General features: G+C 43.6%; 1 protein-coding gene across 1 annotated transcript in view; it reads right to left on the bottom strand.

Annotated features, from left to right (window-relative positions):
- Nucleotides 1-11,690, bottom strand: part of bcl2b (BCL2 apoptosis regulator b) — a 29,243-nt gene extending 17,553 nt beyond the window's left edge. Inside the window, exon 1 of the mRNA XM_080440722.1 lies at nucleotides 10,545-11,690. Within this exon, the coding sequence (XP_080296848.1) occupies nucleotides 10,545-11,105 (561 nt within the window). The 5' untranslated portion in view covers nucleotides 11,106-11,690. The remainder of the gene's footprint in view (nucleotides 1-10,544) is intronic.
- Between the last annotated feature and the right edge of the window lie 1,072 nt (nucleotides 11,691-12,762).

The following is a 12,762-nucleotide window of genomic DNA, read 5'->3' as shown; positions in this document are numbered from 1 at the left end:
GTGAGTCGGATGCAGATCCTGATTTTGGAGAGTCCTAGACCACCGATTACCAGTTTTTAGACCGGATCATTTTGAATGTTTTTGAAAACCTTTTAACATTTTCACCAAGAATGACATGCCCATAATATACAGCCGGAAAAGGTTGAAAGTGGTTAAAAATCGGGGCACATCAGCTGCATAACTGCCAATACCGATGTCATCATAAAAGTCAAATAATGGCCTATATAATCGGCCAGACCCATACATCTTCCGGACCCTAGGGAGGAGGAAATGGGGGGTTATGCAGAGATCACTGCCCCCCCAGACCTCCTCTTGGAACAGCACAGAGAAATCTATTTACCATTATCTTGCCAAGATCATCTTTTCTGGAGGGGGAGTATTATATACTCAGCATTTCAGGGAAGGGCATATAATGGCATGCTGTTTGTTAATGGTCAGCACTGTAGCCAGTGGCACCGGGAAATCCCTGCAGGGCTGGTGGTGTTGTGTGTGTGTGTGTGTGCGCATGTGTGCGTGTGTGTGTTAGGCTTGCATGGCATGGCTAACAGGAAGCTAGGCACCCTGGGGCCATCTGCTCCTTGCCACAGCTCACATGTCACTCTGTGACAACACAGCATTATTGATTCACACCACCACATCCGCTTCTGTGTGTGCTCATCTGTGTGTTTGTGCGTGTGCGTGTAGTATGTGTATGTGTGCGTATACAGATCCATTGTGAGGACAGCAGATAATTGATTCACACAAGTACATCCGCTTCTGTGTCTGTCTGCCTGTGTGTGTGTGTGTGTGTGTGTGTGTGTGTGTGCGTGCGTGCGTGTGCGAGTGTGTGTGTGTTTACATTATGTGTTTGAGTGGCTACTCAATGAACCTCAACGACTGTTTAGGTTATACTATATCCATGCAACTGTATCTCTGCGACTGACTGGGGAAGTCATTCAAGAAATATGGACAGTGTCAGTGTCAGTTGCACTTCAAACTATTTATGTCAATATAATCGACTTTAAAGCCTTTTTGAGGGCTTGTTCCAAAGTTCCACAGACAGCTAGATGTTTCTCAAAACTAGTTAACCTTGACCTATATTGATATCCTACAGAGTTTTCCAGGCTGTGCCCAATGGCAATGTCAACTACACTGCAAAACCTAGAGTGTCAATGTAACTCTAGAAGTGTCAAAATTAACCAAGGTCCATTTTGACACTTTCAGAGTTAAACCGACACTCTAGATTTCACTGTGTAGAGTCTCAGAGGTGGTCTCATTATCTACCCACCACCGCAGCAAGAGTGGACCACTTTTTTTTACCTGAAATGGCTCACACATCAACATAGAACATGCTGTTTTCCTTTAAAGCAGGTATTGCTTTGGGGTCCATTTGGTTCTATTTGTACACTCTGAGTTTAATTAACACTCTTGCATGGGGGGGAGGGGGCGTAATGTGGCAATTAAAGACCACATGGGAGCTGTGATGGTAACAGCTATATTTAGAGGCCTCTCACATGTCCCTGCATTTTTCAAGGATCTGCACGTTACCTGACACTGAAAGCCAGGTCTCGAGGTAATAGCGAGAGAGAGAGAGAGGGAAAGAGAGAGATAGCGAGAGAGAGAGAGAGATAGAGAGATAACAAGAGACAGCGATGAAGAGAGACTAAAGAAGAGAAAGTGTAAGAGAGAGATAAGAGACTATGGAAAAGAAAGTGTTAGAGAGAATGAGAGAGTATGAGAGAGAGAGAGAGAAAGAGGGAATGAGCGCAATAAAGGGATCGAGAGACAGACATAATCCGTCATTTGGTGCATGGACAGCCCTTGGGGTTCCAGTTGAGGGATATCCATTTAGTGTGAGTTTATCTAGCCCATATATAATTCATCAGCATGTGTTGTCACTGGGATGGGATGCGAGGGTTTTAGAACCGTTATGCTGGCCAAATGTTGAGCAGCACTTCACACCCTTTTAAACTCGTTTATTGCAAGAAATCACATGTATGAATATACCGAAGTCTGTGTGAATTTACCCCCCGAGAGTAAAAATGTACCCATAAAGGAACATTCAAACATTCATTTTGTTAAAATGTCAACTATGAAGAGACAAAAAAGGAAACAGCCAGCCTGCCAGGAGGCCAACAAACAAGAACCATGCACGCATGCACACACCCCAACTCATATGCAGTGGTTCCTGAATGAAGCACGTGGGCCAGCGATTGTCAACTAAAGAACAAATGTCCACACCCTCTGGCTGGACAGGAAAGCTACACCCAGGTCGTCTCCATTATTTATTTACAGTTGCTGCTCCCCTAGCAGACATTCCTAAGCCTATCCTAAAGGAGACCCAGAAATAAGCACACGCAGGACGGGTGTGGAGGGTCTATGGGGACAAGGCAGGCCAAAGCAACCCAGATCATATCAAGACATTCACTCCTCATCCGATCCAGCAGTGATTCTCAACCTTTTTCATTACAAGGAAGGACCCTCGGTTTACATCTCTGCTACCCCCCAACCCCCTTTTTTTTGGAAAGATACAGTATGTATAACTAGAAAAGGCACCCTTTGGGCATTTGGCCCTGTCATACATGAAAGCCAGCCAATACTCCCATACCCCCAACTGGAGGCAGTTGGTCTATGGTCTGCTGAGGGACCCAGACAAAGAAACACAAAACACACACACACACACACACACACACACACACACACACACACACACGCTCTCCAATTATAATAGTAAGATTTACTGTATGTTCATGTACAGTATATGCATTTTTATCGTCTGTCAGTCAGTCAGTCAATCAATTCGTACTCGCACAATTACAAACCCGTAATGGTCCATTTGGTTTCTAACTATCAATCACTTATGGCACACCCCCTCATGGCCACCCTGGGGGTCCCCGGACCTCAAGTTGAGAACCACTGCAATAAGGCAACACCAGCACAGCCATCATGCATATGAAACTGTGATGTGGCCATAATTTATACAATGCTAATCATGAGTTCTGTTCTTCAAATGATAGGGTTGCAGAGCATAAAAGGGACACAAATCTTAGGGGAACGGTTCAGTTCAGTTCAGTTCTGTGAAATGTTTTTGGATTGTGTCAGATGGTGCAAACACAACAAGCAATGTCATGTCAACTTCAAGCAGGGAACAACAAGATCAAACTGAATGTCTGATTTTTGTATCGCTCTTTTTTCATCGTCTCTTCTCACATGCTACAGCAGTGGCTCTCAAACTTTTTCATGTCAAGGACCCCCAGATCGATACGTATTTGGCAGCGGACCCGCATCTGAAAATATTTCGTTTTGTGCTTGTGTTGTTAAAATGTTTTTGGTATTTTCTTTCCCTCAAGATTTTTGGATAATAGCTGAGAACCAATGTGCTACAGTACCTGTAAAGAAACAAAAATGGATTTGGATAGGCATTATTGAGGTTGAAGGAATTCAAGTACTTGTGTGAAATGAAAAAGTGAGTTATCTCCATGTTCTCCTGCTCTTTAGTAAAAATAGAATACATTTTCATATTGGGATGCCAATTACATCCAATCAGGAGAGAACTCATCCAGGATACAGGATAAACAAGTGAAATTGGAAGTGATAAAAACCAAAATATGAGCACCCAAAATTGGAACTGGACCACTATAAAATTGAAGCTTCAAGCTGTGTGGAGTTCTCTCTCCTTCAAATCTCCTTTCAAATTGGTATCCTAACCTGATTGGTTTTTTTTGGTGAGATCTGACGTTCATAGTGACAGAACACTATGCAAAAAAAACAAAGAAAACGGAAGTCTCGCTAGACGAGATTGAAATCTCGAGATTTCGATCTCGTCTAGCGAGACTTCCGTTTTTTTCTTCTTTTTTTTCTTCGGTTGCTTAGTGTTCTGTCACTATGAACGTCAGATCTCACTTTTTTTTTTAAATTAAAATACGCGATCTAATGCAAGGCCTATTGCCGCACGTTTTAAGCTGTGGCGGAGCCGAGATGGAGTCATGAAATGTTTCTACTGTACCATTCATCCTAAGATATCATAACATCATAGAAAAGGTAAGAAAACCGTGGTCCAAAATTCCCCTTTAACATTGAGGGGCTGTGTCCACCAAGACGTTTTTTTTTTCCTGAGCACAGCCTATGTTTTTAATTGTTTACAATGGGAGCGCTGTATTTTGGGAAACGCCAGGAGCGTGAAGAGGCGCTGAACGTCTACGGTATTTTGCGCTGCAAGTTCACGCCAGCCGTTTTTATCCGGGCACCCAGTGTTGAAATATTTTCAACTTGGGCGTTTAACCCATTAAGACCGGGAACGCATCAGTGTCATTTTTTAGATTTCTTTGGCTATTCAAAAATGGCAGATCTACAAGCTCATAGCGCGCTATGAGCTTGTAGATCTGCTAAATCTTTGAATATTTATGCTTTTTAAAGCAAACATTTGTAACTCAAATCTTTGCTTCTGGGGATTCTACAAATGTCATCTAAATATTTGTATTTTATTTATTTTTTTGTTCATGTCAATGACCCCCAAAACGATGATATAACATCTCAAAATATTTGGTTTCAGGGACCCCTAGAAGCAAAGAGTCAAGTAAAAAAATGTACATACAGTATATATATTCAAAGATTTGCACACATTTTCACGATTTGTTTTTTCAGATCTACAAGCTCATAGCGCGGAGCTTGTATATCTGCTGTTTTTGAATAGCCAAATAAATCAAAAAATGACACTGATGCGTTCCCGGTTTTAATGGGTTAAGAACGTTTTTAGCACAGCACCTTGCGCTTTCAGTGGGGATAAAACACTTTATCACGGCCTTAAAGTCACAATCTGTGAAACTCCGTTATAAAACACTAAAAGGGTTAAAGTTACTTTATATTTAAGTATTCCAAAGCAACAATGGGCTATGTTCAGAGAAATAGATAGTAGAGAGCCCAGCAACATCCCCAGGCCCACTTCTGAATGAGGGTATTCATGTCAGTGAGAGTCAAAGAGTCACAGCCCAGAGCTGACTGCTTTAGAAGAATTTTTTTCTGAGATTACAGTCACAGGGCTGACGGGTGTAAACACAGTGGCAGATGGCGAGCGACCGAGGCCTACGCAGCAATGGGGTACAGTAAAGGGGGGAAATCTTGGCCCCTTTTAGCCAAGCTAATCTCTTTTGTGCATTCAAGTCTCCATTACAGTGCCTGTAAAACATTTCCAGTGATGAAATTATTTTTGCCAGTTTCCGTTCATATTATAGCTATCATAACTCTCTAGACTGCCTTTCGCTGCCGATTGCTTCTTATCTCACAATATCCACTAAACGCACCAAACCAATCAATCTACACAGCCCAGCCCACTGCATTCATCATGCACAGTGTATAATACAGCCTGCTTCATTATCTCTACGCAACCCAAAGGCATTTTAGGGGGGGTGAAAGCATCCTGACATCCAGCATATGGCACGTAATTAATGAATTACACCTCTAATCAGACATTAATTAAGGATTAAAAAGAAAAAAAGAAAAGACAAAAACAAGCAATGGACTGATCATATGAATAGAAGAGAAAATAATATGAAGTTATTTATCCTGATTGATGGATGGGAGATAAGAGCACATTCATTTGCATCAATGAACTTGAGGCAAATCGTGCAAATCGTTTTCCAGAGAGAAATAAGCTCATCAAACTTAATTTACAAAGAGAAACTGATAAACAGCAGCTCCTCCGAGAATGTAGAACCAGCCCATGGTCTCCAGTTTGAGGGTGGTAAACGGGTGCATTCAGCCTAGAACTACCCAGCAGGGTTTTCTCCAATTTCCAGACACTTACAAAAACTCCCATCAGTGCCGACATATTGCGAGCTTAAACTGTTGCCGGTATTCCGCTGACAACGTGAAAGTTTGATTAATGACAGCCATATGTAACCAGTAAACAAATATTACATCACTCTTCCCCTTTATTGGAGAACCAATTAGACTGGATAGGGAGTGCAGACGGATAATAAAATACAATAAAAGCCTGTGTTCTTTTGGTGGGTTGTCCCTTTTAATTAGGCTCACCTTCTTCCTCAGTTAGCACTAGCTATACTGACTTCACTGCTGTGCCAAACGTCCAAACCCATCAATGGCACTGCCGATAAACATCAACACCACAAAACTAGAGGCCTAAGTCTAAACACTCCACTAGCAGCCACTCATCACCATGCTGCTCCAAACTGCCCATTGGATTTTCAGATATCTTGTGTGAAAGTGGACATTTTGGACTACTGGGGGCACTAGAGGAAAGGCCACGGGGTCACCAAAATGAGTAGGGTTCATCCTCCAGGTTATTATTTAGTTACAAGCTTTTGTTAATACTTTTCATTGGTTAAATATCTGTAAAATCCACACTTAACCACTTTCACTTTAAATTGTTTTTAAAAATAGCAAAAACAAATTACCCCATCATGCCCATTCTGGAGGGAACATTCGCCAAATATAGCAGATCTACAAGCTCACAACGTGTCGCATCACGATGCGTTGTGAGCTTGTAGGTCTACAATTCTTTCTACTTTTGGATGACTCTGTAGTTTGACGAAGTAGGGCATTAATTTACATAAAAATACATAAAAAGTTGAAATATGGAGATATAAGGTTTCTACTCGACAGCAACGTTATGCTAACAAAATGTGTGAATTATGAAATTATTCCCTGTCAAGTCTGGTCTTAGCATTAAAATACACATCTCATTCGTGTCTAGGATACATAAATAGGATGTAAGTGAGATCTCTCCACAAAATGTTATTTTCCCGTGAGCGGTTGTGCCTCCTTTGTCAGGCAGTTGTTCAGGTTTTCCCCTTCGTTCTCTGCAGACGTGTCAACCTGATAAAGATTAATGACTTCTCCGATGTCCTAGATCCCGCTCAGCCTCGACAGGGGAGGAGAGGGGTGCAGACAGATACCCACAACACCGTAGAAACACCTATCCACTACCAGGATATACTGAGGGAATCCCCCCGTAGGATGGATCCAATCCAACATGCTATTCTTTGTCTCTCTCTCTCTCTCTCTCTGTCTGTCTGTCTCTCAGCAGCTAGTGGCATTCCTCAGACAACCTCAGCTAGGTTGTTTTTGATTGGTTTAAGGTGGGGAAACCCATCGGCCAATCATCCGTTGGCTACGGGCAAATGGTTTTCCAGGTGCACTTTCCTCCCCCTCCCTCAGCCCCTCCCTCTCCTCCGCCTTTGTGCTGCCATTGAGGGGGGAAAAATAAGCACAGAAACAAACTAATTTCTCAACTTTGAGCCTGTTTCGTGTTAGCCATCACAAGTTGTGAAATCATTTGTTTTTATGCAGCACATTTTGGCAGGACCCCGACTGCCATGCCGCCCCCTCAGCCAGACAACAGAATGTCTGAGGTCAAGCCTGTAATTTCAGAAGTTGGTCACCGCCTGCCACTTTGTCCAATCACTTGATATTTACTGAGAGAGCCTGTGAATAAACATAGGTGTGCCACGCGTAGGTGGGGATGCAGCCAGCGCACATCCATGTGTGCTCCTGTCTCGCTCTGACACTCATTATCCTGCCCTGTCCCCAAACAAGTGCAATTTCTCTCACCACAAAAGGACAGGAAAGGATGGATTTATACAGGTGGAGAAAAGTGTGCACTGACTGCACACAATGAAAGGACAGTCTTTTCCAGGTCTATAGAAGCAGAGGAAGATGGAGGGGTGGGGGTGGGGGTAATCACTGCTAAATAGGACCCATTTCCACACAAAACAACTGCTACCTTGTTATTTCTGAGAGGCCCTTAAGTTTTTGTTTATCTAAAAGTATATTTACATTTCTCACCGGCAATGCCTAGACTCAACACCAGCAAATGGGCAACTCCTATTTTGGGCCCCAGCTGTGTCAAAACAACAGGAAACCAGAGGGTGGCTGATAGAGAGGGGTTTTCATGCCACTCTCACATGTCAAAATGTCATTATTAGTTGAATTAAAACCCATTACTGTTTTTACAATGAGGAAAACAAATCCTGAGTGTGAATATCCTTTATAGGTCCATTTGGTTCCATGTGTACACTCTCAGAGTTAAACTAACCCTTGGGACTCTACTGTGTACAGCATTATGATGTGTGACCACGAGCATCCAGTCTCTCTATTGACATTATGCAAATGACATTCAGAAAAGTCATGTTTCTTATTCTGGCCTGTGTCCCACTGCCAAACAAAAATAATTGTCAGGGAGCTGCACAGAAATCAGTTGCATTCAAGATAGCAAGTCAATTTATGTGAAGGAAAAACAAACAAACAAACAAACCAATTCTATTTTATTCTACAGTTTTATCCCAACTGACTTTCTGCAAGCCACCCAGCAAATGTCAAATGTCTGATTTGTGAGAAACATTTACAATAAATATTTCAAATTGGCATTTAAAGATTTAGGCTAAGCCAAGTTCAAAAGCTCTAGCTAGAAAAATGACAAATAGCTAATTTGCCCAATCATATTCTGCCCAAGACTTTTATATAATTACGACACATTGGTTGACGTCTGTGTCCAGACAACTCACTGGGGGAGAGGGAGACAAACAAACAACATCATGAGATGTGGGATGTTGAAAGCAGGACGTCCAATCAGAACAAAACAAACCAGTTCAGTTGTTGTCACCTACAACTTTTAGCCACTTTTAAATAAACAGTTAAACAAGCCTATATAACTATAGGCTCAGGATCAGGATTGATAATAATAAAAAATAAAAAAAACTTCTCAGACTGGTACATGCTGACTGATTCAGTTTACATTTAGTTAATTTGGGTTCTGTAACTCTAGCTGCAAACCTGCAATATTTAAAACATTAGTCCTTTCTTACATCTGTAAAGCTAGGGGGGGCGGAAATCTACAAACCCAAACAAGATTCCAGACAAGGCTCTAGGAGAGCAGTACAACATCACTTATCAGATTTCAGGTAACTGAAATACATGGCAGGGAATTTCCCCCCAACCTGCCAGGCATTCAAATCAACAATTCAACGTTACGGTCTGTTAAAACTGGATCAACGTAATTTCAAACTGAAACACTGTGTAAGAACTGACACTATTTCTGTTCTAGGCTGTACTTAATATTTAGTTTGAGTATTTTTAAGCCATAGTAATTTGGAGTGGACCAGTGGACATGGCTTTCTTCCCGTTTAGCATAAAAATGCATATATGCCCTAAATTAGACACACATGCCCTCACTCAAACCTGAATAATCCCTCAGATTATGAGAGTCCACTCCACTCTCCTATGGATAAGAAGAAGCAGCAGAGAGATACTGTCATCTCCACCCAGCTGGAAAACACAGACTATGATGACCTACATTGTACAGCAGGCACAGGCTCTGTCTATAGAGACTTCTCGCAGGCATCAAGGCAGCCCAGCCACTGGCAGAGCCACGGCACAGGTTTGAAAAGCAGACAAAAGAGTTTCAACCCAGATGCACAGAGGGGTGCATGTTAAACACACAGGCTGCAGATTGGAGCTCTGCCTTGCTGCAGGGAACTCCCTCCACTGTGTGTGCCTTTGATATGTGGCACGAACCGCTACCTTCAGGGGCAAGGAACACATTAAAGGGGAATGCTAAACGCTCCTTCCCTTTCGAGATCAAATGCTCGATATAAATCATTGATTAGCCCACTCCCTCCCTCCCTCAGTCACCTTCTGGCAAGACAACCGAGCAGCACAAACATAATGTTCTCATTACGAACATTCCTACCCATTAGAGGCTAAATTGTGGTAGGCTGGCATAGCTTGTTTCCATGGCCGTCTAGCACAGGATGAGTATTCATAGGGGTCGATAATGTGTTCCTATTGCATTCACAAGAGAGCAGAATAGTTACATAAATGTAAACGGTTGCATGCAGGATGTGTGTGTGTGTGTGTGTGTGTGTGTGTGTGTGTGTGTGTGTGTGTGTGTGTGTGTGTGTGTGTGTGTGTGTGTGTGTGTGTGTGTGAGAGTGTAGTGGCCTGTCCTAGTTTGCACCTGAAATGTCTATCTGCCATGCAGATCTCCTGACAGTGGGTCCTCATATGTGGTGGTTGGTTCAGCCATGCCTGGAGGCCTGAACACATTAACTCAATAGTTATGGGTCCCCTGACATGTGTCTGGACTGCTACCTCCCTCAAGAATAATGACCAAGCCAGGGAATTGTAGCACCTTCAGCACCTTCTGTATGACAGGCTTAGTGGGGCAAGGAAAACATATAGGTTAAAAAAAACCATGTTGTGTGTCCCAAGGGAGGAGATCAAATGTTGCCTTCAAGTGCATTATATTTCTTCCCTTGGATAATGGAGAGCTACCTAACGACAGCTGCTTACACCTAGCACTGACATTACAGAGAGAAGAGGGGCGGGCTTTATAGCAGAGCGTCGGGAGGTGTGACAGAGAAGACAGCGTTTCATTGGCCCGATAAGCTTGACAGACAGCGACACTTTCAAATCAGGCTGCGTCACGAGTGACGCCGTTGAGTGTAGGGCGCTTGGCTCTATCTCTGCGTTATGTGCGCATCTAGGGCAATGGGAGATTTAAGGGGTGATGATGATGATGATGATGAACTACTAGAATCACAACCTACCCATCCCCCGTTGTCTCGAATCCAGCTGTCTAGCGTCCCGTTTAAATACTCCGTCATCCACTCGGCGATGTGGTCCACCTGCGACGTCATCTCCTTGCCCACGCACTCCGCGCACACGGTGCCGCCGAACTCGAAGAACGCGATAATCCGGCCCCAGTTCACGCCGTCCCTGAACAGCTCGTTGATGACCTCGGTGAAGCGCCGCTGCGCCGTGGTGGACGTCAGATAGAGTTGATGTGACATCTCTATAAAGTCGGGCTGGTACAAGCGTTCGAGTTCGTCCCCAGCCTCGCGCAGTACTCTGTGAATGGGAGCGTAGGGGTCCGACTGGGAGAACCGTTCAGACTGGTGAGGGACGTGCTCCCTATCCGGCCCTGCGTCGGATGAATCTCCGCGACACCGTCGGGTCACCGGAGTCGGTGCAGCGGGGACGACGAGTGACCCATTATTAGCAGCGTCTTCGTCCCCGACGTCGTCGGCAAATTCCCATACATATCCTCGTTTGGACAGTTTATGACAAATGTACTTTTCCACAATATTGCGGTTATGCTCGTCCTCCATAACGGCGTAATTTGGCACTTTAAGTAATGCTACTGATGGATACAGATGTCTACACAAAACGCATCACGACCCAATAAGTGCACAATACCGTGTGATGCATAGTGGAAAACTGGGGTAGCCTGTAGAAAAAATATATATTAAAAAGATCCAATGCGTCTGATCGGGAGCCAATAGATTTTTTTCTCAGGACTTTCCTTTTATTTTTTTAGAAAAGACCCATTGGCAAACAGGTCTAAGATCACCCTTTAAAAAGTCCAAACTGCGTCGTGTTAGAACAGTTTCTACGAAGGTGTCCCGAAGCCTTGACGAGAGGAAGGGAAAAAAAGTGTCGACCTTCCCTTTGCATACAAATCCAAGATACGGAAGAGGTTAGAATACTGTCTGCCTGTGCATGTTGCACAGAGAAGATAGACAGGCCAATGTGTTGCAAAAAACGTCAAAGAAAGCCAAAAGCCAAAGTTGCACGTGTCCAGAGCAGGCTATAACGCCGCCAACTATTTTAGCAGCGTTTTACGCACAACTAATGTCTATGCACGGAACTGTGAGCCAGCCAGACAAGGTCGGACTGAAATGCTCCTCATATTCTCGCAGCTCCCTGCCCACTGCGAGGGCGGTGTTTCATACGTCATCCACGCAAGACAAGTCATTCCTTGAGGGAGCGCCTGGAGACTTCACGTGTACACCAAGGACACAGGAAGGAACATTAAAAAACCAAACACTGGTCCATATAGCCTAACGATATTTGTACTAGTAGCCTGTAGCCTTTATGACTAAAAGCAAAACGTATGCAAGTCATAATCAAATATATATCCTCTTCAGCAGTTCAACTATAGATAGGCAGAGTGACTATAAGGACAAACATAATTGAGAAGGTTCTTCTTTGAATCTTGCCCATCTAGAAATTGGAAGATGCTCTGAATAGCACAGGACTACCACATTCTCTTGAAGGGTTGCTGTGATGTACACTATAGCCCCTTGTGGGTGCATGTCCATCTACCCATTCTGTACATTGATGAACCTATTATTTCTACCTCCCTGTGTTCTCCAACTTCTTAAACCCTATATCTCTATCGCGCTCTTGATTCCTGGATCTCTTGACAGGGCAAAGCTTCTAAGATCTCAGTATTCTGCGGATCTGAGAGAGCTGCTGTCCAGGCTGATCCTCCCAAGGAAGATTGAAGTCGACATCTTAAACAGAATGCGTAACACCTCCTCAGCCTTTACAAGCCCTAAAAAACCCTGTGCATAAAATCTCAGGACCCCTGTCTCACTGCATTCTCTAAAGCAGTGGTTTTCAACCACTATTCAAAAATAGCAGATATACAAGCTCGTAGCGCGGCACCGAGTGCCGCGCTATGAGCTTGTAGATCTGCTATTTTTGAAAAACCTTGAAAAAGTGTGCATATCTTTGAACATTTATATTTTTTAAAGCGAAAATTAACTCATATCTTTGCTTCTGGGGGTCCCTGGCACAAAACATTTTCAATTGGGGGTCCGCGGCCAAATGTATATCAATTTAGGGGTCCTTGGCATGAAAAAGGTTGAAAACCACTGCTCTAAAGGAGCACTATGGTTCCCTCTACTGAATTTAAAAAAACAAGGCTTACATGCTACACCCAGGGGTGGACTATCGCACGGGCCTACCAGGCCCAGGGGC

The sequence above is a fragment of the Gymnoscopelus braueri genome (assembly GCF_963280865.1).
Source record: "Gymnoscopelus braueri genome assembly, chromosome: 10".
Lineage (NCBI taxonomy): Eukaryota > Metazoa > Chordata > Actinopteri > Myctophiformes > Myctophidae > Gymnoscopelus > Gymnoscopelus braueri.
Note: the sequence above shows the minus strand (reverse complement) of the source record. Positions and strands in the feature narration are given on the sequence as shown.